The sequence below is a fragment of the Metarhizium album genome (assembly GCF_000804445.1).
Source record: "Metarhizium album ARSEF 1941 chromosome Unknown scaffold_5, whole genome shotgun sequence".
NCBI lineage: Eukaryota > Fungi > Ascomycota > Sordariomycetes > Hypocreales > Clavicipitaceae > Metarhizium > Metarhizium album.
In genome coordinates, this window is record NW_024467579.1 from 246138 (window position 1) to 271453 (window position 25316).

Consider the following 25316-nt stretch of genomic DNA (forward strand, 5'->3'; position numbering starts at 1 on the left):
AAAACAGGACCCCTCCAGGCGTCCTTGGTGCGCCAAGCGGCTGCCAGCCCACTACTAAGTACCTAGGTACTTACTCAAGTACTTGAGTACTGACCCAAAGCCACTTAGGCTTCCAACTACGGAGTACTTAAGCACCCATTCAAGTACCCGCCGGCTTAAGTACTTTACCCAGGCAGGTACTTCTTACCTTGGGGAAGCAATAACTAAAAGCTATTTGATCAGACGTCCACGTTATTGACGTCTCGTCGTCGTCACTTCGTCACCTCAACCTCCGATAGTCCGCCCTCCGCAGTCGAATGGCACCAGCACCCGTCAGCGACTCCCGCAAGAGAATAAATTAGCCAGCTCTCCTCCTCTCTCCTCCCTTTCCATCTGGGCTCAACTGCGACCCCTGCGTTGCATTGTGGGTGCGGCGCTGGTGCCCAAGGCTGCCGGCAACAGAAAGACGCAAACACGCAAACACACGCAAACGCACACACACACCGCTCCTGCGCCGGCAGTTCCTCAAGCGAGACCTCACCATGTCCTGTGCCCCGACGACGACTTCACCATGGACAACTTGTCGTTTCATCCGTCACGGTTATCATCGTCATCGGCGTCATCATACGCGTCCCTGAACGACATGGCTTTCAGACATCGCAAGTTGCGCCTGCTCGTTGCCGCCACGGGGCCCCGCGACACGTCCTGGGCCCAGGCCCTTGTTGTTCGGCTCTCCAAGAGCCCTCACATCGAGATGCGTGCCATTGTCGACGACGTCGTCCCTCGCCTCACACAGACAGTCATCGTCTTGGAGAACCGGACCCTGGCCAAGGGGCAGGGCGAAAGGGCCGATGACGTCGACTTCTTCTGCCAGCAAGCCTTTGAACTGGTCGACTGGGCAGATTTGCTCGTCTGTGTTCCCCTGGATGCAGACGGAATTGCCAAGATGCTCTCCGGCATCGCAGACACTTTCCTCGGACATGTATTCCGGGGATGGAATGCTCAAAAGAGCATCCTGCTCGTCCCCGGCATGAGCACACACATGTGGTCGAATCCCGTCACGAAACGACAGCTCAGCAAGATACACAGAAAATGGAGCTGGATCAGGGTCATGGCGCCCATCCTGTGGCACTACGAGGGGCAGATGAATCCGAAACGGGTGCCCAACTGGAACGGCTTCAACGAAGTGCTTGGGTATGTCACAAACCAAGCAGACTTGCTGGGTCTCGGGCGAGACGTGGAAATCGCCACCAGCACCGCCGCCGTCCCCGACATTTTCAACGTGCGAATCCGCTCGAAACTACCGCCCGAAATATGGACAATGGTGCTTGACCGCGCCGGCGATTGGGAGCTCGCCAAAGCACTCAACATTTACACCAACTTGCCCATGCCAGCGGCATGGTCACTTGAACCCAAAGATGCCACCGACCCCCTCAAAGTCTACGAGCACCAACTCGAATGGACAGTCCTTACCCGCAGCTCGGCCGCTGTATGCAGGAAACTGTCACAGTCCCCGCCAAACTTCCGGGACGTGCCAGCCTTGGTCGTCAAACTCATCATACGCTTCGCCCTCATGGACGTGCTGGCCTACATGGAAGCCAACCGTCCGGACCTCCTCGCAGGCTTTGAGGGCACCACGCTCCCCACCAACGCATCGGCATACTACCCACGGACCGATGTGCTCGACTATTGGAGACAGAGCAAGTGGTTTCGCGACACGCTCATGTACGACACGGAAGCCATGGACGGAGCCTCCAAGAACGGCCACGTCCGCATCCTCGACTGGTGGTGGCGCCGCTCCGGCCTCCCGCTGCGCTACACCGAAGCAGCCCTCGAGCAGGCCAGCGCCCGCGGCCACCTGCTCGTTCTGGAGTGGTGGCGCGATGCCGCGGCGCAGGACGAGGGAATCGTTCTCCGGCCCGGCCGCTCTCTCATCTGGGCCGCGCAATACGGACAGGCAGACGTTCTCAGGTGGTGGGACGCCTCGGGGATACCCGTCGCACACGGCGACGCTGTCGCCAAAGTCGCGTCGCGTTGGGGCCAAGCCCACGTCCTCGAGACGTGGCGCCGTCTCAAGGGCGACAACAAGGTCGTCTTTGATGGCGAAGTTTTACTGAGCTCCACCATCCACCAGCATGTCGACGTGCTGGAGTGGTGGCGCAGGTTTGCGCACGGCGAGCTCCCAGGCATGGAGGGGCGAAGGCAGCCCGTCGAGTTCCGGACGTGCAACATCGAAGAAGCACTCGAGGACAGCATTGGCGATGCGGACCAGAACAGGGCCAGGAGGTGGTGGGCACAGTACGGGCTGGATCTACGCATGAGGAACGAGGAGTGGCTGCGGACGAGGTACTTGTAGCGCCGTCACCGGCATACATGGGCGTGGCTAGGCAACTTGACCGTACGTCGGGCGTTGTGCATGTTCTTTTTGCTTTTGCCCCGGGCAACTTGGTTCGTCCTTTTTATGCAAGGCGCAAGAGAGAGAAGGGGGAAGGTTCCGGCTCCCATTCTTCTGTCGTTGCAGGCCGATTTTGTACCGCGAGGACGGACGCACCAGAATAGGAGGCACGTCCAGCAGAGAATGCATTAAAAAGAAGATGGTCTCGTGTATACCTCGTGTCCAGTGGTTCGTGTCCAGCGCGAGGGAAAAGAGCCCGCATGACACGGATCACGAATCCTTGATGAAATTGTCTTGTGCAAGCCAAAATATCAGTGTGCCATTCTGCCGGCCACCAACTCGGTACATGATCCAAGTTGACCGAGCGAGATCTCAACTTCAAGCAGGCGACCACCAGGGCGCGCACCTGTTCTGCCCGCCGGGCATGGCATGAATGGCATCACAACTTGTATCGCACCACGGGTCGCTCGCCATGCCTTGCCTTTCCCCCCTTCCCCCCCAGCAGGCCCTTGCCGCGTCGTGCCATATTTCGTTGCGTCTGGCTACGCGTACGCACGCGATACGGCCGGAATCCTCCGTCCTACCTGGGGCGTCCGGAAACCTGGTTTCTGGGTTTCGCGTGATTGATGTGATGGCGGCGCATGGAGTCGTCGGCACCAAGCAGGGCATTGATTGACTGCGTCTTGGCGCGTTTCGGCGCGGCCGCCGCGCAACGTCAATGTCAACGTCAACGTCAACGTCGCGAGGGAGGCAAAGGCCAGAACTCTAGCTGCTTGCTGCCCAAGCTGTCGGATCACCCGAGGAAAAGCGTCTTGAATGCGGACGACTGCCGTGTTTGATATAAGCTTCTGTACTCCGTACTGGCTAGACGCCTTGTGGAAGTGAATACGTGCTGTGCTTGCGCCGGTACACGCAGCCGCGGACTGCCAGGGCGTGACGAGGTGCAATTTCCGCCTGACCATGGAGCGTCATGCTACGGAGTGCTACGCTTTGATTATGTGGCCTCGTCTTGTTTCTCTGCTGGCTTGCCCGGCACGATGGGTGGGGACAGGGGAAGGGAAGGGGGACATTTTCATGATTACCGACACGGCACCCGGTGTTGGCTACGCCTCGTCTGCGGGACATTGGCCTCGTGCGTGCGTTGTTTGGCGGGAACCCGGACAGGCAAGAGGGAAGAACAGACGTGACGGATGATACATACAACCCGCTAATCTGAGACATCCGTGGCAGAGGGCTCTTTGGTACGGAGTAGAGTAAAGAAAAAGAAATGCAATCTTTGCCTCAAGCGGCTCGCCGCTCAAGCCGGCCGTCGCTCTCTCTCATCTCCTTATTTCCACATGACTGGACATTCGGTCACAGGACGACTTGGGGACGAACTTTTGGTCCTTTCGTGGACCACGTAGTTTGGTCTCTCTGTGACATGGTGACGGCTTCCGACGAGGTTGACTCGGGTCACGGAAAACGAGGACCACGCTCCCGAGTCGTGACCATCAATGCATGGTCTTCTAGAAATGCGGCGGTTCCATGCAAGGGCCGCGGCCGGGGTCTCGAGTCATGGGCATGCACGTGTAACGTGTACTCGGTATTCTTCCTAGTCGGTAGACTGATGTCGGGATGGAAATGTCAAGTGCGTGCTCCGCCGTCCCCGGTGCCGTAATTTCCAGCCAAGGTGTGAAGGCGGTCCAGGTCCAGCCTGGCATCCAATCTTGTGCTCGGTACGGAGTGTGTTGAGCCGGCATTGATGACTGGCCACCTCGTCTCGTCTGCGTGAAGGCGCGCCGTCGTGTGGTCGCAGTCGTGGTCTTTGCTAGTGACATTAATGGAGTCCCGTCGATGGTCGAGCAGACGTGCTCTCTCCGACTCTCCCACGGCAGGCCGAACGCTGCACCACGCTCCCCTCTTTTGTGCGAAGGCTCCGGTCTGGTCACGTGGGCCCCCTTGAGCTGGTGACCTCGAGTGGTATTCCTTCGGAGTGACTACTGAATCTAGCTACACTTAAACGCCCTACGATATACGGAGTACTTCATGAAAGCGAACAAGGCGTGAAATGAAGTACTTTTCCTTTCTAGTTTCTGATTAGGTACTCATCCCTGTAAATACACGACTGGAGCCTTCGCACAAAAGAGGGGATGCGCCGTGCTCCTGGTCATTGTCGTGGCGGCTCCCACGCAAGCGACGCCAACTATAAGCGGACAATGGCCGTTGTTCAAAGCGCCGTTGGTGCGCATTTTAGCGCAAGTTTATTCGATTTGTACTTGGAGCAAGGCGAGGGTTGACAACTTGGGCCGTAATAGTTGGCAACTTGTCCTGTAGTCGCTGGTACTGCGTCTCGTACTCCGTACTCCGTACCTGCCTCTTCAAGCAGACCCCTCCCTGGCTATGCCATGCAATATCATGCGGACCTTTTCCATCCAGGCAGAAGCGGGACTGTAGTCTGTCCCCTCGACTCTTTCATTTCCAAACCCCCAACCCTCCAACAACCTCCAACCTCCAACCCCCTGGTTCTGAGAGCGCGCGGAATGGACCCCAAAGACCCTCCTTGGTGCAGAAACCATCTCCGAGTCAAGCTAGTGGAGGCGGCACGACGCCGTCATCTTCACTGCTCAGCACCCACGGCCGCCGCCTTCGCCAGGATCAGCCAAGTCTTCCGAGTGACCCGGTCGCGAGTCCGTGACACCCAAGTCGAGACTTGAGACGAGAAACCAAGGCGCTGGCAGCAAGCAGTACCGGAGCCGACCCGTCGCGGCCCGCTGAGAGGAAGGATCCAAGCCTGCATGGGATGACAGCAGTATTGCCGAGCAGGTTGGGATGGCGCCTTTGTCTGATGCAGCGTAGGGCGTAAGCCGTTCTCCAGCATGTAACTACTACTTGGTAGAGACGAAAGGGTAGGCATATGCATATGCATAGGCCCGTATCGACCCCGACGACGATTTGCTACCCTTACATCCCGCCGTTCGTCGAGCATGTCTCTCTCTCACTCTCATCCACACCATCTCTGTCCGTGTCTGTCCCGACTCCAGACTCAGCCAAGATCAGCAAAATCGCTAGTCGGAGTGATCGCCGTCGTCTGGTCTGGTGTCTGACCGACGTCCTGGTAGGCAGCTTCCCCCTTGGTCTCTATTCGTCGATTCGATTTTCTTACAATTAAATGGTCACAGACACAACTCCCGGCGAGCGATGCCCAGACTTGTGTCTTGACGGCTCTTGCTCTTGCTCTCCCTAGGAGCCTTCATCTCCTTACCTTTTTTTTGTTTAATTCTTATTCTACTCAAGTTGTGAATCGAATGCGCTCAGAGTAAAAGCGACAACCATGTCCAAAGACTCCATGACCTTCACGACAATCATCACCCCATCAAATTCCTGAGCTTCGCCTTATCGCGCCAGGAGTTATTAGACTCACGAGTCACCAGAGTTCGGCAGAGGACTACGGTCCCATTCGAAAGGACAAAGGAGAAGAATTCGAGCAAACCCGTAAGCTAAACCCATATTGGTAGCTGTCCAAAGGACAAATCCGAACAATAGAAACCCTCGTCCTTTTTCACATGACCTCGCTCACCATCGCCAATTTGTGTATGAGACAGCAACCTCAAAAGCCACACGCGGTGCAAAGATGGCCAGGTTTCCCTTCTCTTTCACTGGCCGCAAAAAGCCAAATATTCCACCTCCCCCGGCTGGATGGCGAATGAGCAAGGCGCACAAGATTCTGGGCGCTACACCGTTAAACATCGATGCGCCAGATAGATGGGACGACGTGTCTTCCTTGATGACCAGTGACGACACGTCTTCAACCACCGGCGCCAGTTCCGAGTTGGAACTGCGAGGCGGCCATGAATACGAACACCAATTCTCCATTGCAAAGTCGGATGAGGACTGGGGCGAAGAATCAGATGCAGCGATTCCGATTCCTCAACCCTCGAAACTGAATGACATGGGCTTTGGACAACCAACCGAGATTGTTGAGGCAGATACGGCCGGAGCACTAAGGAAGAGTCAATCATCCTCGACGATCCGATCATGGTATGACAAGTCCAAGCTGCCACTGTCAATTTCTCCACAAACGTCCTCGTCTGCCATGGCGATGGGGCTACCGCCCAAATTTCAGGGGGGCCTCGACACACTCAATCCGGAGGAAGATCGCGGATCCAGGAAGAAGCTCTCGAAATTGGCTTCTTCTCGCGTATATCGAAAGAGGAGCGATTCAGGAGACAAGGTCACGGCTACAGAGTCGGCTCTCAATCGCAAGTTTCGTCCTCGATCCATCATCTCCTCCCTTTCAGTCAAGTCCACAAGAGCTCGGGAGTCGCGACATTTTCAGAATAAACGTACCAAAGGGGATCCTCATTCCCCAGTTCCTGAAGCCCGTCGGCCAGTAACCAGTGGTAGCAGTCGACTCCGTCGCCGAGATTCTCGAGAGCTCCCCTCGCTCTATAGCCACTATGAGGAGATGTCCTTGAGACACGTCATGAGACAATCATCGGCTCCCACCTTGGCAATGACTGAAAATGGAATCTTGACACTCCAAAACATTGCTGAAATGCCTTGCGACGGCGGCCGAGCGGTTGAAAAACCTGCCCATCAACGACAAAAGCCTGTGTCCCCAATACCGAAACTACCCACGCGTCCTAAAGCCGCCGCTTCGCAGTCATCGCCCGACGTGAGTGTCTCGAGTCGCCATGCCAAAACGTCAAAGACGTCGAAAAGTCCGGACAAATTCCTTGACGACGCTGATTTGCTGCAAACCAGTGTGTTGATCCTGTCTTCGGATTCTGAAGAAGATGATGTTGAAGAGGAGCCGATACTCACCCGGCCCTCAGCGCTACCGCTTGCAAGAAACCCGTCCAAGGCGGAAGCCAGTCCGCCACGGCTCGAAGATTGCCGGACTAGGATAGTCTGCGACCCCAGGGCTGGCGAGAAGCGGCATGGTCGGTCCACCGAGCAGGGCAAGGGGAGCAATATTCCAACATCAAAAACTTGCCTTGCGAGCCAAGGCTCCGGCACCCGTATTGGAAGCCCTGTAGAAACGAGGTCGGGGTCTGCGACTCCTGTCGAAAGCTTGTTTCATGCACTCTCTTCTCCCGGGATTTCGATCATGTCGTACGCTTCAGTGAATTCAGAAATGACATGGCAAGGGAAACCGGGGTACGGTATACAGGAGGCTCGTCTAATGACCGTGCTGCAACCTCGGCAGCCTGTCAGCGTCGAGGTTGAAGAGAAGCAAGACGAAGCTTCACTCACAACTGTCGGAGCGTCCAGACAACCAACCCTCAATCAAGCCTTGTCAACGGATCGCCCGACGCCACCGTTAAGTCCCACGTCGGTTGACTTTTATATTCGCTCCGCACCCTCGTCTGTCCATGGCCCGGGAAGCCACAGTCGACTCATGGCTGTCACACATCAAGAGGAAGTGCTCCTATCTGCTCTACGGCATAAGCAGCAGGCCGTGCGCAGGGAGTCTGCGCTCAACGTGTCAGAAGAGAATGAACCTGAAAGCGTCGCAAGTATGGAAGGGCAACCAAAGAATTGCAGCCATGAGCAGCAGGGTATGGAAGCCGACGTGTCGAGTGACCATGCTGTACTTCCGGCTGAAGAAGGGCAACAAAAGGGGCATCGGCCAAACGAGTCGCAGACAACCATCGTCGGTTCGACATTTGAGTTTGGATTCCCGGCCCCCCCGTCTTTCAGAGCCAACGCCAGTATTCAGATCGAGCAGGGTGTCGGGCGTCCCGAGTCCTCTCGCGCTCTCCCTATTCAATCCCAGGACATGGTAGTCCCTTGCGGCGATTCTATTCCGACCAGGCCTGCTGGTCCTGCTCCAATGCTTGCGCTGCCCAAACTCCCCAGACAAGTAAGGAAGTCCAAGTCTTCGGGCCGCGACTATGCCAGCAGCAAAAGTCAACAAGGGGCGACTGTGTATTTTGATGACTCTGCAGCAAGCCCAGATTTGTCGGATATTCAAGGCTGGGGATCGGGAGCCTTCCCAGCTAGAAATGCCGCATCTACAGACGCTCCCTTAGCCACGTCTTGGCCCGAACATGAACGAGGTCAAGAACGTGGCGAGAAAGTGCCCCCTTCATCCAAATTAGAACCTAGGTCGTTCCTAATTACCGACGGGTCCTCTAGACCAAGCGTCAGAAATCCGGTATCAACCCATGGAAAGGAGAAGAGTGCCAGCCGAGACGAGGAGATTCCGCGCCCTGACAGTCCCATTTCCCCTGGAGAATTCCCAGCTGTTCCGACGACAAGAATCACGGCGGGCAACATGACGCGCTTGAGCGCAGTTGAGTCTGGTCTTTTGAGAAAGGCCGGAGAACCAGCATGACGGGATAATGATTAACTTGGCCACGACAAATCCAACGATGCATGCACACTTACCGGGCTGGAGTCAACATTTCTTGACTCGATTCAAATACTTTCACATCTTTTTAGCTTTCGGTTCGTCTTCGAAGACGTGCAGGAAGGCGATGAGCCAGCATGAATGTTGGGACGTATACCTGGCCTCAAAATACCTTACGTCTCTCGTCTTGTACAAAAAAGTGCAATTTTCTCTGCCCCAGCATACAGCATCGTACGGCGACGACTCGAATGCTTGAAAGAATGATGACAGCGTACTGCTTGGTTTGGTCATGATGATGACTGGGGTGTACATTCACCGGCCCGATAGCCGGCCTTGTTCCGATTCAAAACAAGGATAGTTGTTGTCCAATGATGCTTCTTATTTTAGAGAGCACCGTGACCGGCGGGTTGGGAATACACATGTACCCAGCTAGACACAATGCAGTCAATGAATTCAGGCGAAAGGCGATTTTGCATAGGAAACAAGAAATGCTTGTTCTTTGGCTAGTAATTCGTATGTTTGTGACTTCGTTCATGTCCACTGCTTGCCATGCAATTGGTGCGATGCTCCTCAACCACGCCTGCCGTCTGAAACATCCATCTTCAGCAGTCCACGCCGTGTGTCATGCGTAGCTCATGAATAGGTCGAGCCCTCGGGGGGTTGAGGAATTTTCTTGTTCATCGGAGCCGCCATGTACCTGAACAGGGTCAGCAAGATGCCTCGTCATCAACACAGGCCATCTAGACCGGGAGAACACTACCTCCTCAGCTCGATAAGGACCGTCTCCATGGTATTTTCCCGTTTCCACTGGGCGAGGCAAGGGAGCTGGCTGGGGTCGACCATGCCATTACGCGGGTTGACACACGGTAGATTCACCTGGCTGACGAACTGGATGGTAGGAGGCACATCAGGGTACTTGTCGCCGCAGTGCATTTTGACGCTGTAGATGCGATTCTCGTGAACGGACTGTCGTTACGCGCGGCGACGTGTCGTGCATGCGGTCAGCAGACGGTTCGGTCGTGGCAAGCTGCAAGGCTTTGAAGCGTGCAAGAGTGCAATGTGACTCGTTTGCTTCCTGGTGCCTGGTGATTCAACGACGAAGGACTCACGTGAGGGGGCCCCAGAATGGTCCCGTTCCAGTTGCTCATGAGCAAATCCTCGCTGTCTTCGAGGCCGTAGCTGCAGGCCTCAGCGCCGAGGCCCTTCTCGCCCTTTTCCAGCTCCTCTAGCAAGCGGAAGTTGCGCGGAACCTTGGCGGTCATTTTGGCGGGACGGGGGCGTCCTCCTGTGACGATGGGGCAGGGCAGTCTTGGGAGAGGAGACGCGAGGTCCTGAGGCTTTGTGTAGTCTGGTGCAAGGTGCAATGTGCTGCGGCTGGCGCTGGTCTGTGAAGTAATCACTCCGTACTCGAGTCGATGGCGGTGGACGCGGGGCAGTTTTCCAGATTCAACCCGTCACCTCCTCACGAGTCACGAATGCGCGTCACAAGTCACAGCATCTGGTCGGCTCGAGTCCAAACCGGCCCCTGCCCCTGCTGGCTGCTCCCCCAGCCCGTGGCTTCCGCCCCACGCCTGATGTGCTAATTCGCAAAACGGCCGTAACTTGCCGAACAAGGCTTGCAAGTACGGAGTCCGTAAGTAGGCTTGCCTTGGCAGTCGGGTAAATTTCGGCTCGCGCGCGGTGCCATTCAACTCCCGCTAAAAGCTGCATCGTCGAGGAGAGCTGCTGCGTTTTCTCTTGTCTGAACCCGGCCCGGTCCAATCTTGGTTCTCTCAGCCACGTCGATACAGCCAGCCTCATGAGCGGCGTCACTTTCACTGAGCGGCTGTGACGTACGCGTGAAGCCCATCATGCCGAGCCCATATCTGACGAGAGCTGCTCTCCGGAGCCCGTTGCTCTCCCAGCAAACCCGCCTGTTCACCTCGTCCGCCCGCCTTCTCCTCCCGGCCAGCTTCGCCGGATCACTACCTTCATATTTCCAAAAACCTCGACTCCCGGCAAATACAGTCGTTCGCTTTGTCCCTCAGCAGACGGCATGGATTGTCGAGCGCATGGGCAAATTCAACCGCATCCTCGAACCAGGCCTGGCTCTCCTCATACCCTTCATTGATCGCATCGCCTACGTCAAGAGCCTCAAGGAAGCTGCCATCGAGATTCCCAGCCAGAGTGCCATCACTGCCGACAACGTGACTCTCGAACTCGATGGTGTTCTCTATACCCGAGTCTTCGACGCTTACAAAGCCAGGTAAGCTCGTCCTTCACCGCCACCCCCAAAGACCCAGCGCGGAAGTCTATATCCGGCTGGCGTTCCTTCGGCCGGCCAAACCCTACAAAGGGGATATGGGAGATATTAACCCGAGAAACTTCCTTTCTCTTCATAGTTATGGCGTCGAAGATGCGGAATATGCCATCTCCCAACTTGCCCAGACCACCATGCGGTCCGAGATCGGTCAGCTTACCCTTGACCACGTGCTAAAGGAACGCGCAGCCCTCAACACCAACATCACTGCTGCCATCAACGATGCTGCCGAGGCGTGGGGACTTACATGCTTAAGATATGAAATACGGGACATCCATGCCCCTGGGCCCGTAGTCGAGGCCATGCACCGACAGGTCACGGCTGAGCGATCCAAGCGAGCAGAAATTCTCGACTCCGAGGGTCAGCGCCAGAGCGCCATCAATATCGCAGAGGGTAAGAAGCAAAGTGTCATTCTTGCTTCTGAAGCCTTGCGTGCCGAGCGCATCAACGAGGCGGATGGTGAGGCCGAGGCAATTCTTCTCAAGGCTCGCGCCACCGCCGAGGGTATCCAAGCCGTCTCCAAGGCCATTCTCGATGGCCGAGAAGGCGCCAAGGGTGCCATCAGCTTAACTGTGGCCGAGAAATACGTAGAGGCATTCGGCAATTTGGCCAGGGAGGGCACTGCCGTCGTTGTCCCTGGCAATGTTGGTGATATTGGCGGCATGATCGCCACTGGGTTGAGCGTGTATGGAAAGGTCGGCGAAGCCCAAGCAAAGACTATGGCCAAGAATGTCATGGACACATCTTCTTCCACAGAACGCAGCGACAAGAAGAAGGAAATCGAACAGCCTAGACCAGAGCGAGAGCCTGCGACCATGCGAAAGGATGCGGTGAGGGAGAGCATGTTGGACGGCTTCGACCAAACAGCCGCTGGAAAATGATTTTATATCGCCTCTGACAGCTGTAGCTGTCTAGCACACCCTTCTTCCCAATGCATTTGCAACAACAACGAACACGCTACTCATCCACGATACCAAAGCCAAGGGTGCTTAAAAGGGAACAAAAAACAGTGTATTTCATTAGCTTGTACTGTAAAGCAGGTGAGCAGACGGAGGAAATAGGTTCTCTTGTGGTTTCGACATTTAGGCTGTGTTGGCCAGACGGGATACAGGGCCAAAACCAGGGATCTCGGAGCAACACGTCGCAACCCAGAGTGGGTTGGGGCCTTATGCACTCACTGTACTTGTAGGCGATGGGCGGGAAGCGATCTCCCCTGTTGAAATATACAACCTTTATATGTACATGCTGCCGTTTTGTCGAGCGTTGACACCGACGGAGAGGCAGCTGCTGCCGCAACCAGCACCAATATCAGGTGCCAGAACGCAGAGATGACCAACGGATGATATCGCGGACTCGAAGCGAACCTTTTCAGCAGCAAAGAGCCCAACCAGGGAGAGCATAACGACGGAACTATCCATGGTGACACAATTCGAAGAGGAAGTCGTTGGACACAACAAGAGTCCAGGTTCAAACGCGGAAAGCCAACGAGGATCAAAAGAGTAAATTCGGACTCTCGAGAAGAAGACAAGAAAACGTCAAGGCTTGTTGCAAATCGTACATCTGGAAAAACATTACTCGGCATATTTTCCCATCAAGGAATCTGATGATAGGAGTGAACCACTGTGCCGACTATCTCCTCGCAGGCAAACCTGAATCCGATCTTCTCGCCGCTCTCAAGTTCCAATCCCACCACCAATTGTTTGTGTGGCGCGAGCTTCTTCACGCTCCCACGCCAAAACCAAACAAGCCTCCCATCGCCGCCTTCCAACACCAAGGTAACCCATGGGTTGTTTTTATTCCAGAGTGGCAGCTGAGCATTCTCGTACGCCAGCACGATGCGGCAAATCCAAAGAAGGGTAGGCGGCGCCTCGGTTTCATCGTGCTGATGACGACGACGACGAGCTTTGTCACATGACGGGTGGTTTTGAATGATGTCGAACCGGCAAGACAGCTTGGGGAATCCGGCAAGCTGTTGCAACAAGTTGTGACCATACGGCGGGTTGCGGCTCATCAGCCTTTCGATTTTGCAGAAATCAAGCCGTGCCAGCTGATGAATACTCTTGATCCCACTTCGGAATAACTTGTCCATTCTCGCAGCACCAATGCCATCAACCAAAAGCAGTTCTTGGCCTGCCCCTTCCCAGACACCAGACTTGACGCTCCGCAGCACGTCCAAGACCGCGTTTATGCCTCTGCCGTCCCGTCGCAGCCCCACAATGTCCGCGAGGCATCGTAGGACGCGATCTAGAAGCGCGTAGATCCTGCCTTTTTCTTTGTAGAGCTCCCTTCTCGTGGCCGCGGATATCTTGTTGGGCCAGCCGGTGCGGAGGAGGTCTACCTGGACTAGGAGAAAGACCTTGTGCCATGGCTGAGTGATTGCTTCTTTGATGTTGTACGGGATTGCCGTGTGATCGTTGATTTCGCGGAACAAATTTGTTTCGGCTTGTTTCAAGGGAAAAGAGCGAAATTCGCTTGCGAGACATGACTTGTAAAGGACCTGCCGTCGATCCGGAGCCCGCGAGACACTGCATAGAGCTTTCATGGTGACAGGAGAGAGCTTGTACCTCAATTGTATTTCATGAACACCAGCCTCCATATCTTTGCTACCCGTTCGAGCCGGTTCCGGCGCGCTGACCTGCTGCATGCTGGGGCGAGGTTCAGGAGTGCTGTTCTCGTGATGATTCATCTTGGCGTGTGTCGACGGACTCGCACAGGTGCTGACGGACGAGTTCCAAATGCGCGGTTTGGTTTGATGTCGTTCTTCGATGCTCTTTAAGGGCGGGGGTTTCATCTGAGCAATTTCAAATTTTGAGCTCTGGCACAGTCGTTACTCTGTGATGGCAAGTGACAACAACAATCAAGCAGCATGAGGAAGTGGCAGGCGCAACCCTGACAAGGAGCAGGAGCGGCCCGCAAGCCCATGCAAGGAAATTTGACAATTTCTGTATTCGAGAGGATTCCGAGGCGGACTTTGCCGCCTCAACAAGTAAAATGCAAAATACGCGCCAAGTTTTGTTGTGTTTAGTCTGCACCAAGCTACCTACCCTACCACCTTGCCACCATGCTTCTTTCTTGTCGAGTTCGACTTTTCTGGACAACAATTACCGATACCAGAGCTTTGTTGCATCTTTTGACGGGACTTACGGGAACTTGGATGGGAAAAGTTCATCTGGGCCATGGTTCCTCGGCTGTGGTGCTACTCTTCTAACTAGTCATTATCCAGGAGAAAGTGTAGACGGTAACGACCGCTTTGAGGGCCCGAACATGTGCTCGGACTTGGGATGCTAGAGTCTTGTGGTGCAATTGACGGCCAACAGACGGCCTTTGCTGATCAGTACCAGCAGTGACGGAGGCACATCTTTTGGAGTCTTCGCGGCATTAAGGGGATAGGCATGCCGCATTATGCTAGAGGCTGGTAAACATCAAAGCTCACAAGTCGCAGCTGGGATCCATGCTGTGAGCCACAACAGCAGTTAGAACGTCTCTTTGCCGATCGCACTAGCTGAACATGGAAAGTGAAATCAAAAGTCTCGAACGAGAGCAGTAACTCGGTTTCTATTGGAGCGGCTTGTGCTGGCAACTTGCCTAGCAAACCTTAAGATAAGCTGTTCAAGATCGCCGTGTTCTTTGTCGATGAATGAATCCCTCAACCCACCCGGGCCGGACACTGCACGTGCATCAAGAGGGGACCCAGGTCTAAAGATCATATCCATAGACGGTTCCTTCGATGACGTCGTCGTATCTGGTAGTGCTGGCGAGTGATCTGGCATAGCCGGCGTCGAAGATCAGCCCCCCTTGCTCAAGACGCCGTCTAAAGCTGTACATTGACCCCAACGTCCCCAATGTAAGGCGGCGTCGGATACCAAGGCCTTAGATTCGGCCCGTGCCTGTAACAAACTTCAGTCTTGTACAACCTGGGTGAAATAGTCAGGCCACGACGATGAGATAGCGGCCGCCTTTCCCTTCGGCACTCCAGCTGATGGCAGACCATCCTGGAAGTTAGAGCCCATTGAAGTACCGAGTGGTAGCTTAAGAAACCTTGCTTCTCTGCTGTTACGGCTCCCAGCGTTGAATCTACCGAAATCTCATCCGCAAATCGTTACCTATACCATCTTGGTAACTATGCGCACCGTCGCACTTGCATCACCTAGGCTTCTCAACACTTGTAGTGCCGGAGATTAATGCACTGAACATGTTCTTGCTTGATTAGAGGGTGTTTGTTTGCTGCTGAGGGGTGAGGGTAAAAAGAAGTAACTTTCCTAGGACTGAGAGAGGCATTAAGGGATATCGTGACAGTCCTGACAGTAACGCTCCAGATTCTTGTTCCGGCCACGCTGTCGCCAGGTAGCTTCCAGTTAGCTTCCTCAGAGATCGAAAGAGAAGAAGAGGGAAAAGAAAATGATACGTCTAGTTGATCGGCGAGATGGAACCGAGCAAACTGAGCAGTGCACTTGTGCATGCCAGGTGAAAGCCGTGGCTGGGTTTTCGAAGCCGATCCATCACAGGAAAGTGTCTACCCCTGTGGTTCACTCATGCGGGGAGTGAGGCCAGGGAAGTCGCGATTAAGAGAAGCTGTCCAGAGGTTCCTGCCTATTCCGCCGGCCGGCAAACAGCTGGCACGAGATATATAAAGCAGGAGCAGTGAGTGGCACGAAATGAGTAAACTCTCTGCCCGCCCACACAGCAAGTTTATACACATTGACATTTTAAAATCTTCAAGGGCTGCAGGCTTTCCCTATTACTATTACTCTCCACTTGTTTTCGTTGACTTTGTCTACACGTTTGCCGTAGATTTGTCTGTTCGCTTACCACCATGACTTGCCACTGCTTCATAGTGCCGCCTCACCTGATAAAGTCGATTGCAGATTCGACTCACAACTCAGATGATACCCGCAAGGCTGCTAAGAAATGGCTGGATTTCCATGAAACGTTGATCAAGTCCCGAAAGGAGCGATCTGGGGGCCAGCCTCGTGGTGCTCGTGGTGAGGCTCCTGCTCCTCGTCCCGCACCCTTCATCCCACAAGCAGTGTTGCATAAGCTATCTATTTCTGAAGATGTTGATGAAGCTGTCCGTACACGTGCCAAGAGAGATTTGGAGCATGTTCAGCTGCTGATGGCACCCAAAGGTGCAGGGTTTCGCTCACAACTTTGTCCTTCCTTGGGTCAGATAATACTAACATTGAACGGAATCACAGCGCAGCCTCAGGAAGAATCGAACTCGCTGGCAAAGTCCAAGAAAAGTCCCAAGGATGCGCCATATCGAGCCGTCTACGATGCTGGGCACACCACCGACCCAAAAGAGTTGCCTGGGGAGCTGAAGAGGGCCGAGGGTCAGCCCAAGTCAACGGACAAGGCCGTCAACGAAGCTTACGACAATGTCGGACTCGTTTTGGACTTTTACAAGGAGAAGTTTGACTGGAAATCAATCGACAACAAGAACAGTGATGTCATCTCGTCAGTTCATTTTGGTGAGAGCTACGAAAACGCCTGTGAGTTGAACCCTCGCTCGTGTTGCTTTCTGGGGCATGAACTAATATGAGATGACAGTCTGGGATCCAGAGGAAATGGTGATGGTTTTCGGAGACGGTGGAGAGTTTTTGAACAATTTCACAAACTGCATCGATGTTATCGGGCATGAGTTGACCCATGCTGTCACGGAGCACACCAGCCCTCTCGACTATGAGAACCAGCCAGGCGCCCTGAATGAACACGTCTCCGACGTTTTTGGCATCATGATCAAACAAAAGAAGGAGGACGAGACTGCTGACCAGGCCGACTGGCTGATTGGTGAAGGCTGTCTCTTGCCTGACGTTAAAGGTCTGGCCCTCCGCAGCATGAAAGCCCCGGGAACTGCCTACGACGATCCCCGATTCGTAAGTGTGCTGTGTTGTATCTTCAATGCGTCTTTGTATTGCCTAACCATTCAACAGGGGAAAGATCCTCAAGTCGACAACATGAAAGACTACGAAACGACTTTTGAGGATAATGGAGGCGTTCACATCTTCTCGGGCATTCCGAACAAGGCCTTCTATCTCGCATCCGTTGCCTTTGGGGGTTACTCCTGGGAGAAGGCAGGACAGATCTGGTGGAAGGCGCTGAACAGCGGGAAGGTTCCGGCTCGATGCAGTTTCACACAATTTGCCGATGTTACTGTGGACACTGCCGAGGAGGAATTTGGCCAAGATGCCGCCCAAATTGTGCGCAAGGCATGGACTGATGTTGGTGTCACTCGAAGTGTCTAGGAGTGCAACAAGCGGTGCAGTCCGTGGTGAAGGCGGATTAGCTTAGATACACGCAGTGCTTTGCTAGCAGTGCTATCATTACCTAGTACCTAAGCCCAGTGCAGCAAAGTATAGTTTCTGTACCCAGTATTGAATTGAAATTGCTTATCGGTATGGCTGGAAGTGCATTTGCGTGACCGGGCCGTGAGAAGATGAATGTAAAAGTACGAGACATGCTGGCGTCTCATTAACTATACCTGGGGCTGGGGAGAGTCCAAGAACAGACATACAATATACGAATGGAGTACAAGGTCGGCATTGAAGTCTCCAGTCGGCTGTTTAAGCTACGTCTACACGCCAACATGCCACGTCCAAGGAACATGATTCGTCCTGGATTACTAAGGCGGTGCCTGTGCGTTTGCGATTTCGTGGCGAACCGAACCGACTTTTGCCATGGCAACGTCTCCCCGACGTCCACGACTTCATATTTCCTTGTTGGCATGTGTCGAGCGAGAAACATGGTGACTCCCCACCGGCCAGCCTCGTTCCGGATGCTCACATGACGTGTAGTAACTATATCACTCGCGATCATCACAGGGATTCGCTCGCCTTCCGTGTCCTTCTTTTCAGCCCATATGTTCCCGCAACTAACTACTGGGGAAGCTTCCCACCTCGGTGGATAGTGTCATCTAGAGCCAATAGGAAGTACCTACTAACTACTATTGCAGCACTGAGGAATGAATTTCTATAAACGTGGCTGTTGAGGGGCGGGTCTGGGGTTAGCACGCAAAAGAGGTAACTACCCTCCCTCCGGTGTAATTCATCAACAGACTCACAGACAAAGACGGGAACCTTTGTCACCAAGGAGCCCCCTGCCCAGAAGCCCCCACTGGCCAGAAGCCCCCACTGGCCAGAATAACTGCAAGATGGACATGCCAAGGTGTGGTGGGTGGGTGGCACAGGGACTGACGGGGAACGCGGCCGGAGTGCGGAGCACGGAGCACGAAGTGAATCCGTACTACTAGTAACTACCAGGTCCTCGAGCCGTCTTGCACGTTGCATTCTCCGCGAGTGACAAAGGGGTTGTTGTTTTGTGGGAAATCTTCACATTCTTCCTCCCGCCCACCATGGCGAGCCAACAGCACCATGGTATGGTCCATGGCGGGTGAAATTACAGTACGGAGTCCATCCATACATACGTACCTGCATTCGGCCCCTGCGTCGTCCTGGCGGGGCATTCTGCATGTTATACGTATAACTCACGACTCGGAGTCACGATTCGTCTGGTCAGGGTGCCGCTGCTGCTGCGGCTGCGGAGTCGGCTCATGCGTCATGCGCGATTTGGGGGGCGTGGCCGACGTTGCTTCTGGCGGAAACCGATCATCTTGATTGGCAGCGATTCTGGCACTTTTGGCGCGTGCCTGAAACGACTCTTCAATGCTTGCGTCGACATGACACGAGGCATCACGCAACCTCGTCCGATGCCTCCAGCTGTGGGGGGTGTCGGTACGTGGGACTCATGGCATGGCCGGCGGCATGTGATGGGAAAGAATTGGATTCTGGAGGGAAAAAACGCTTCATCTATTGTACTCGCATGGAACGATCAATGACTAGTCTAAATGGTAAAGGATCTGCCGGGTGCCGGCCTCCAGCCAGCCAGGACATGCCCGGCACCATAGCCATCTTCACGACCCATGTCGTCGTCGTCGTCGTCGTCATCGTCGTCGTGCCGGAGTGTTCTCCCTTTGTATGGAAAAAAAAAAATTGTGGCGAATTGTGAAATATTAGAGGTCTGCTCTGCACGCGCAGGGAGGTATATCCATTTTACTACAAGGTTGTATATCTCATGAAGCAATGATCTGTACATCCAGAATAGAAGCAAGTCGTCTTTTGAAAATCCAAAACATCCTTCACGTCTACAGGAATAGCTGGGCCAGAACCACGCCAGCACCAGCCAGGAGAGAAGCACCGACGGCGGCGACGCTGCGAGGAGCGGCACCGGTGGGAACGACGGACGGAGTAGTGCTGGCATTGCGGCTGGCGGTAGAGTTGGAGGCGGCAGAGGCGGAGGGCCGGGCCGTGGACAAGACGGAGCTGGTCGCGGAGGAGCCGGCGGAATCGGGGGCCTCGGAGGAGGAGGAGGAGGAGGAGGAGGAGGAAGAAGACTTGCCAGAGTCGGATTTAGCCTGTGTTGACGAAGTCTCGGGAGTGCTAGAGCTAGAGGCAGAGGCAGAGGTCGAAGCCGAAGCCGAAGCCGAAGCCGAAGCCGAAGCCGAAGCAGAGGGAGAAGAAGCGGAAGGTGAATCGCTGCTGCCGTCGCCCTTGACGACGTTGATGCTCTTCCAGCTGCCGGACTTGTCGGTGTAGACGTACTCCTTGATGTTGCCGTTGGCGGGGCCGTCACCACCGGCGTAGTCAACGATGGAGATGCTCTTGTAGTAGGCTTTGAAGGGAGCCTGGCTGAAGTCGGTGAAGCCGCCAGCCCACTCGCGAGTGCCCTGAGCTGAGTTCTTGCCGCCGGCAACCCAAGTTCCGAGCTTGATCTGCATGGGAGTCTGGGGGAACTTGTCACCGACCTGGGCGGCATCGAGGGTTCGAATCTTGTTGCCGTCAACCATCCATACGACGGAGTCGCGAGTCCACTCGATGGTGTAGGTGCGGAAGGCGCCGGTAGGGTTGGTGACGGCATGATACTGGCCGCGATCGTAGGTGCTGTTGTCTCCCTTGCTGAAGTAGTTGGTCTGGACCTGGGCGTTATCAGATCCAACGGTTTCCCAGTCAATCTGTGCGCAAAATGCACGTTAGCAGCCTATTCACACGCACACGCACAAGCACACACGCCACACGACAGCAACAGCAACAACAGTCACCACAATGCAAGTCGGGCGTCAACGTACCTCATCAAGATCCTTAGACTGCAGGACGGACGAAGTAACGATGCCGCGCCCAGGAGCTGCCTGCATGACCACCTCGACCCGGCCAAAGAAGATGTACTTTCCGGTTATGATGGTGGGAGCGTCGGTCTCGCCGGAGATTGTAAAGACGGCACCATTTCCATCATAGGTAATCTTGGTGCCGTCGGCTTCTTTGAAAGCAGGGCAGGCGCCCTTGGTGAAGTCACAGAAGACTTTGGTGCCAAAGGCAGGATCCGGAGGGCATGCTGTTGTTTTCGTCAGCTCAGCTCAGCTTGCAAAACTGTACACACAAAGCGCCAACCAGTTGACGTGGGGAGAAAGCCGTACTGCGAAGCAAGGGCGAGCAGTCTGTTTGCGTTTGACCCGCCGCGAGGGTTGCGAGAGCAAGAGCCGCGAGGGACAGCTTGGACAACATGTCGGTTGATCGGAGACTGTGCTTGCCCCGGGATGGTGACGTGACGGTCGAGTGAATGTGTATGGGTGGGATATATACGTATACGATCCAATGGACCCTTGAAACTCGCGCAGAGGTAGAATTACACCAGGGACGATGTAACAGCAGATAGGCGAGGGAGCTGTTGAGCGAAGGACGAAGAGAGGACAAGGAGAATGACACACACGCACGCACACACGCACCCGCTCAAAAGGTTGCACCGGGAAAGAGGATGTGCCGTGGTGATATAAAAAGAGCAACGGGGACAAAGGAAGACTCGTGTACGAGCAAGAGGGAGGCTGAGACTGGTGATTTATTGCTTTCTGGGGGATGAGACTTCCTAGCCCATCTGGAGCGATCCACGAGGCACCAACAGCGGCGGGCATCCAGGGTGCTTCCAACTTGGGTCGTCGTCAGCCAAGCCCTTTCACAAGTCACAACACAACGTCCCATCGTGGATCCCCGGTATTCTGCTGCTCTCGGCAACGCCATGGCCAGACATGTGCGGCCCTGGCGCCACTCAGGACCTGATATGAGACATTGACACATTGACAAGCCTAGGGACGGAGCACTCCACAGGATAGATACATGGGATGGGCCAAGCTAAAGGCGTTTTTGGGGACCCGCCACCGGCCAGCCACTCTGGCTGCCCGTTTCACGTTTTACGAAGGGGGCTCTGGCTAGCTACTAGTAGAGCCGAAAAGGACTGACGGGCTACCGCTGATGGACGGACGGACGAGAGAGCGCTGTCTGGCCATGGGATCACCCGCGCGTCCGCGTCTTGTCACGAATACGGGCTGCGAGGGCCGGGGCGTCCTCGGAGGACGGAGGTCAATGAGTGAGATGGGCGAGCGGTAGTTGGGACGGCAGTGGGTGGCGCCGGAATGGAAACTTTAAACGCCTTGCGACTCTGGCTCCCTCTGTAGTTACTTGGTATTAACGTTATTACGTGCGTACGACGATGACGGGACAATGGACAATAACAATGACCAACAAGCAAATCAACCCCAGGCGGATATTAAAAACGGTGCGGCACGTTGGATGCAGACGGTGCGGACCGGGGTGGCAGAAGTGGGGCCACCGGCCATTACTCTTGGCGGAGTCCTCCGTACGGGGCGGTGTTGGCAGGAGCGAGACAGTGCCGGACAGTGCGGTTTCCCGCGCAACGGATCGTGGCTTGACTAGCGCCCCGGCTGACGTGGCTCTTGCCCTTCCCTGCCCCTTCCTTCCTTCCTTCCTTGTTGGAGTTGAGAATCAGGGCCCCTCCCCTCCCGGTCAGCCCCCGGCCTGCTTTTCTCTCGACGCTGGTACGGAGTACAGAGCACCGGCGACTTCTCCCTTTTCCTGACTCCTGACCTGCATGGGCAGTCGGTCAACTGACTGGCCGAGGGGAATCAGATCATCTCCATGGTGCGACCACGATGTCAATCACCCAGGCAGGACCCAGGGTGCATCCTGCATCCTGCTGCGGTGACGCGAGCCAAATGAAACCTCACATCTGGGGTAACGTGCCCAACATGACCTGCATGCAGGCTGTCAAACGCCTCCGCCGGAGCACGTACGCACGTTCGCACACTGATGAATGAACCCTCACTCCGGTCCAGCGCTGACGAAGTACGGAGCAGAGCAGCTGGCCACGTTCTGAGCAGTGGGAGAATCGACGTGGTCAATACGGACGGCGCTGGTGGCTGAAACTGGAGGATGCCATTTCTTCAGCCAGCCTCGTACGTACTGTCGGCGCCGTGCGTTTCCATCTTTTTCGACGCCCCATCGCACCGAGCCGCAGACAGACGGTACGTGTCCGTGTCGTCGGTCGTCTTCTGCTCGCTGGGCACGGAAGCTGGAATTCTCAATCCGTCGAGGCCAAGACCTTGTCTGCAGGGTGCAGGGGAAATGACGGTCGAGGAAGGCCACCGCACGCACCGTACGGAGTACCGAGTAACTTACTAGAAGCAATTACCAATTACTCGCGACACCAACCACTCCCTTTTCCCGCACGCTGTTGAACTGGCGCGCGGTGCTGGATTCGTATTCAGTTCAGCCTTCAGGCATGGGATGGTGGGGCTGTGCTGAGAAGACGACTAGTCAGTTCCTCGGCCATCTCAGTCATGTGGTGGTGGACCGTGGTGGTGGTGTCGCTTTTTCGTCCCTCCTTCTCCTCCGCGCGCAAGTTCCTTTTGCCCGCCCCTTCGGCGACTGCCGCACAAGCCGAGCAAGTATTAATTACAGGACGGCGCCAGAAACAAAAAGAAAGCAGTCAAAAATCCGGTCGAACCCCGCCGCACAAGGCTGGCTGCTCTTTCCGGCCCATGGCGCGTACCAACAAAGTCCGCAGCTACTGTACTACGTCGAGGCTTGCCGTTGTCAGCTGGATTCACATGACGGTCATTCCGCGCGCTAGCTGACGAGCTTGACTGACTCTCGTCCACACAGACACACCGCGTGCTACGAGTCTAGGTGTCCATCTTGCGCTACTCGGGGCTTATCGCCTCTCCACTGTTCTAAATTTATCGTGCCGCTTGTCCGACCTTTTTGCCGCGCAAAATCGCCCGTCGTCGACGGAGAGCTTCGTATAAAGAAACGACCTATGATTTCATCACACAAGGCCAAGTGAGGTTCCCACTTTGTGCTGCCGATTGCTCTGAACGTGTGCAGAGGGAGGGGGGAAAGGTCATCATGCAACACGTATCAAGTCTTGCGACGTATTCTCGATTTGTGGCAAGCCATGCAGTTAATACCATGTGGTAGTCTGGCGTATTGACCGACCATGGACAGTGCTGGCCCTGTTGTGTGTAGCTTGCTGTGCTCATGCACGGTCCCAAACGGCCCATTCGTTGGCTTGAAATGTCGCTACAACTTTACTCACGCATTCGAGACATCCTCGCCTGTGTCAAACGGAGACGCAGCCGATGGAGGACCAGTGCGTCCCGTGTTATTTCCTCGCCGAGTACCTCTTGGCCTTATCAAGCGCGGCAAGTTCACGATTCACGGATGGTGGAGTGGGCAAACATTTTTGCCGCAGGTGTCTGAGAACAATAAACACTCGGCAGCGTAACATCGATTGTGCGTTCATCATACTACAGGCGAGATCATATTATATACAATGTTCTGCTGTTGACAAGGGGATTCAGACATGGACACCAGTGTGAAGCGTCGCACAAAGACTAACGTGACGTGTACTTAATGCAAGGTGCAGTACGCATAGAGTGGCAGTAACATCGAGGAAACGGCGTGGCTACCCGTGCCCAAACCACCACGTACATGAAGCCGTGTAACGAGGAGAGCTCTCCGTCGATTGATGTCCGTCTCGAGGTGGCTGCGGGGTTTCGAGGTCGGCATCGCAAGGATGGTTTGGGGGAACAGTCGGGTTGCGGCAGATGGTCTCCTCCGCATAGGATCATAAGGCTTGATTTGATGGGCATGGCAATCGCACCAACGCCTGTTGCCCCCGAGAATAAAAACGACAATGTGAGGATGCACGCCCCCCCGGCGCCACGTGTGTCGCGGCGCCGGCTAGTAACACGGTGATGAGGGATGGGGCTGGGAACTCGACCGAGGTGCAGGGTGCAGGGTAGGTAGGCAGCGCCGCCGTCGAGGGGCCCCATCCGTCGGTCACCTGCCTCTGCCGCTCTCACGACCTCGATCCTGCAAACCGGGACAGCAACAGCAACAACAGCAGCAACAACAGCAACAACAGCAGCAGCAACAGCAGCGACAACAGCAGCGACAACATCAACAGCCTCGCCTGCTCCCCCACCATGCAGGGCTTCAACATGGGACGCTACGTCCCGCCAGACGTCGAGGGCACGACGTCAGCCAACCGCCTCCACAGCAAGCACGCCCTCGGCCGGCGCGCATCCAAACTCGCCTCCCACGGCATCCTCACGGTCCGCTTCGAGATGCCCTTCCCCGTCTGGTGCGGCTCGTGCCCGAGGCCGACCGTCATCGCCCAGGGCGTCCGCTTCAACGCGGAAAAGAAGAGGGTAGGCGCCTACTACACCTCGCCCATATGGAGCTTCCGCTTCCGCCACGCCGAGTGCGGCGGCACCATCGAGATGCGCACCGACCCCAAGAACACGGCCTACGTCGTCGCCGAGGGCGCCACGAGGCGGGACACGGGCGCCGGCGGCCCCGGCGAACAGCAAGGCCCGGCCGTCACGACGGACCAGGAGCGCGAGGCCCTGCGCAGCAGCGCCTTTGCGAGCCTGGAAAAGACCATCGCCGACAGGCGGCGGCTCGAGGCGGCGGCCCACCGGATCGACGGCCTGCTCGACGCCCAAGCACGGTCGTGGGACGACCCGTACGCGCAGAACCAGAGGCTGAGGCGGGCATTCCGCGCCGGCCGCCGGCACAGGGAGCAGGAGGCCCGGCGCGCCGACGACCTCCGCGACAGGATGAGCCTGGGCATGGACCTGGTCCCCGCGACGGCGGGGGACGCCGAGACAGCCGCGGCGGTGCGCTTCGGCACGGGCCCCCCCGGCGCCGGCGGCCGAGCGGCCTCGTCGCCTCCGTCGTGGACAACACCCGCGCGGGCATGGATCCCTTCCTGAACGGGAGGCATGGCGCGAGGGCCGCGCGGGTCCCGGGCGTCGTCAAGAGCAGGACGCGCCGTGGGGAGCGGGAGCATGCGCCCGGCGAGGATTCAACACGTGCCTCCTCTGCCTTGGTGCAGTACGATTCTGACTGAGGTGGTGTTTTGGTTTGGGCATGGCGCGCCGTTTTACGGTTGTCTCGGACGGT

General features: G+C 55.8%; 8 protein-coding genes across 8 annotated transcripts; 5 read left to right on the forward strand and 3 right to left on the reverse strand.

The window, feature by feature from the left end:
• Positions 1 to 550: 550 nt before the first annotated feature.
• On the forward strand, positions 551 to 2335 carry MAM_02779 (Flavoprotein; the record flags this gene model as incomplete). Its single annotated transcript, XM_040821578.1, has 1 exon — positions 551 to 2335. The coding sequence occupies one exon, from the start codon at positions 551 to 553 to the stop codon at positions 2333 to 2335; it is 1785 nt and encodes a 594-aa protein (XP_040680147.1).
• Positions 2336 to 5984: 3649 nt separating this feature from the next.
• Positions 5985 to 8693, forward strand: MAM_02780 (uncharacterized protein; the record flags this gene model as incomplete). Its single annotated transcript, XM_040821579.1, has 1 exon — positions 5985 to 8693. One exon carries the CDS (start codon positions 5985 to 5987, stop codon positions 8691 to 8693), a length of 2709 nt encoding a protein of 902 aa, XP_040680148.1.
• A 648-nt stretch (positions 8694 to 9341) lies between these two features.
• Positions 9342 to 9970, reverse strand: MAM_02781 (Ubiquitin-conjugating enzyme/RWD-like protein; the record flags this gene model as incomplete). Its single annotated transcript, XM_040821580.1, has 3 exons — positions 9342 to 9405; positions 9469 to 9674; positions 9818 to 9970. 3 exons carry the CDS (start codon positions 9968 to 9970, stop codon positions 9342 to 9344), a joined length of 423 nt encoding a protein of 140 aa, XP_040680149.1.
• A 588-nt stretch (positions 9971 to 10558) lies between these two features.
• On the forward strand, positions 10559 to 11888 carry MAM_02782 (stomatin family protein; the record flags this gene model as incomplete). Its single annotated transcript, XM_040821581.1, has 2 exons — positions 10559 to 10953; positions 11090 to 11888. 2 exons carry the CDS (start codon positions 10559 to 10561, stop codon positions 11886 to 11888), a joined length of 1194 nt encoding a protein of 397 aa, XP_040680150.1.
• A 710-nt stretch (positions 11889 to 12598) lies between these two features.
• On the reverse strand, positions 12599 to 13693 carry MAM_02783 (meiotic helicase; the record flags this gene model as incomplete). Its single annotated transcript, XM_040821582.1, has 1 exon — positions 12599 to 13693. The coding sequence occupies one exon, from the start codon at positions 13691 to 13693 to the stop codon at positions 12599 to 12601; it is 1095 nt and encodes a 364-aa protein (XP_040680151.1).
• A 2127-nt stretch (positions 13694 to 15820) lies between these two features.
• On the forward strand, positions 15821 to 17249 carry MAM_02784 (metalloprotease; the record flags this gene model as incomplete). Its single annotated transcript, XM_040821583.1, has 4 exons — positions 15821 to 16133; positions 16203 to 16496; positions 16555 to 16880; positions 16938 to 17249. 4 exons carry the CDS (start codon positions 15821 to 15823, stop codon positions 17247 to 17249), a joined length of 1245 nt encoding a protein of 414 aa, XP_040680152.1.
• A 1895-nt stretch (positions 17250 to 19144) lies between these two features.
• Positions 19145 to 20558, reverse strand: MAM_02785 (cell wall glucanosyltransferase Mwg1; the record flags this gene model as incomplete). Its single annotated transcript, XM_040821584.1, has 3 exons — positions 19145 to 20011; positions 20126 to 20388; positions 20471 to 20558. 3 exons carry the CDS (start codon positions 20556 to 20558, stop codon positions 19145 to 19147), a joined length of 1218 nt encoding a protein of 405 aa, XP_040680153.1.
• Positions 20559 to 24334: 3776 nt separating this feature from the next.
• MAM_02786 (DUF455 domain protein) lies at positions 24335 to 25126 on the forward strand (the record flags this gene model as incomplete). Its single annotated transcript, XM_040821585.1, has 1 exon — positions 24335 to 25126. The coding sequence occupies one exon, from the start codon at positions 24335 to 24337 to the stop codon at positions 25124 to 25126; it is 792 nt and encodes a 263-aa protein (XP_040680154.1).
• Positions 25127 to 25316: the final 190 nt, after the last annotated feature.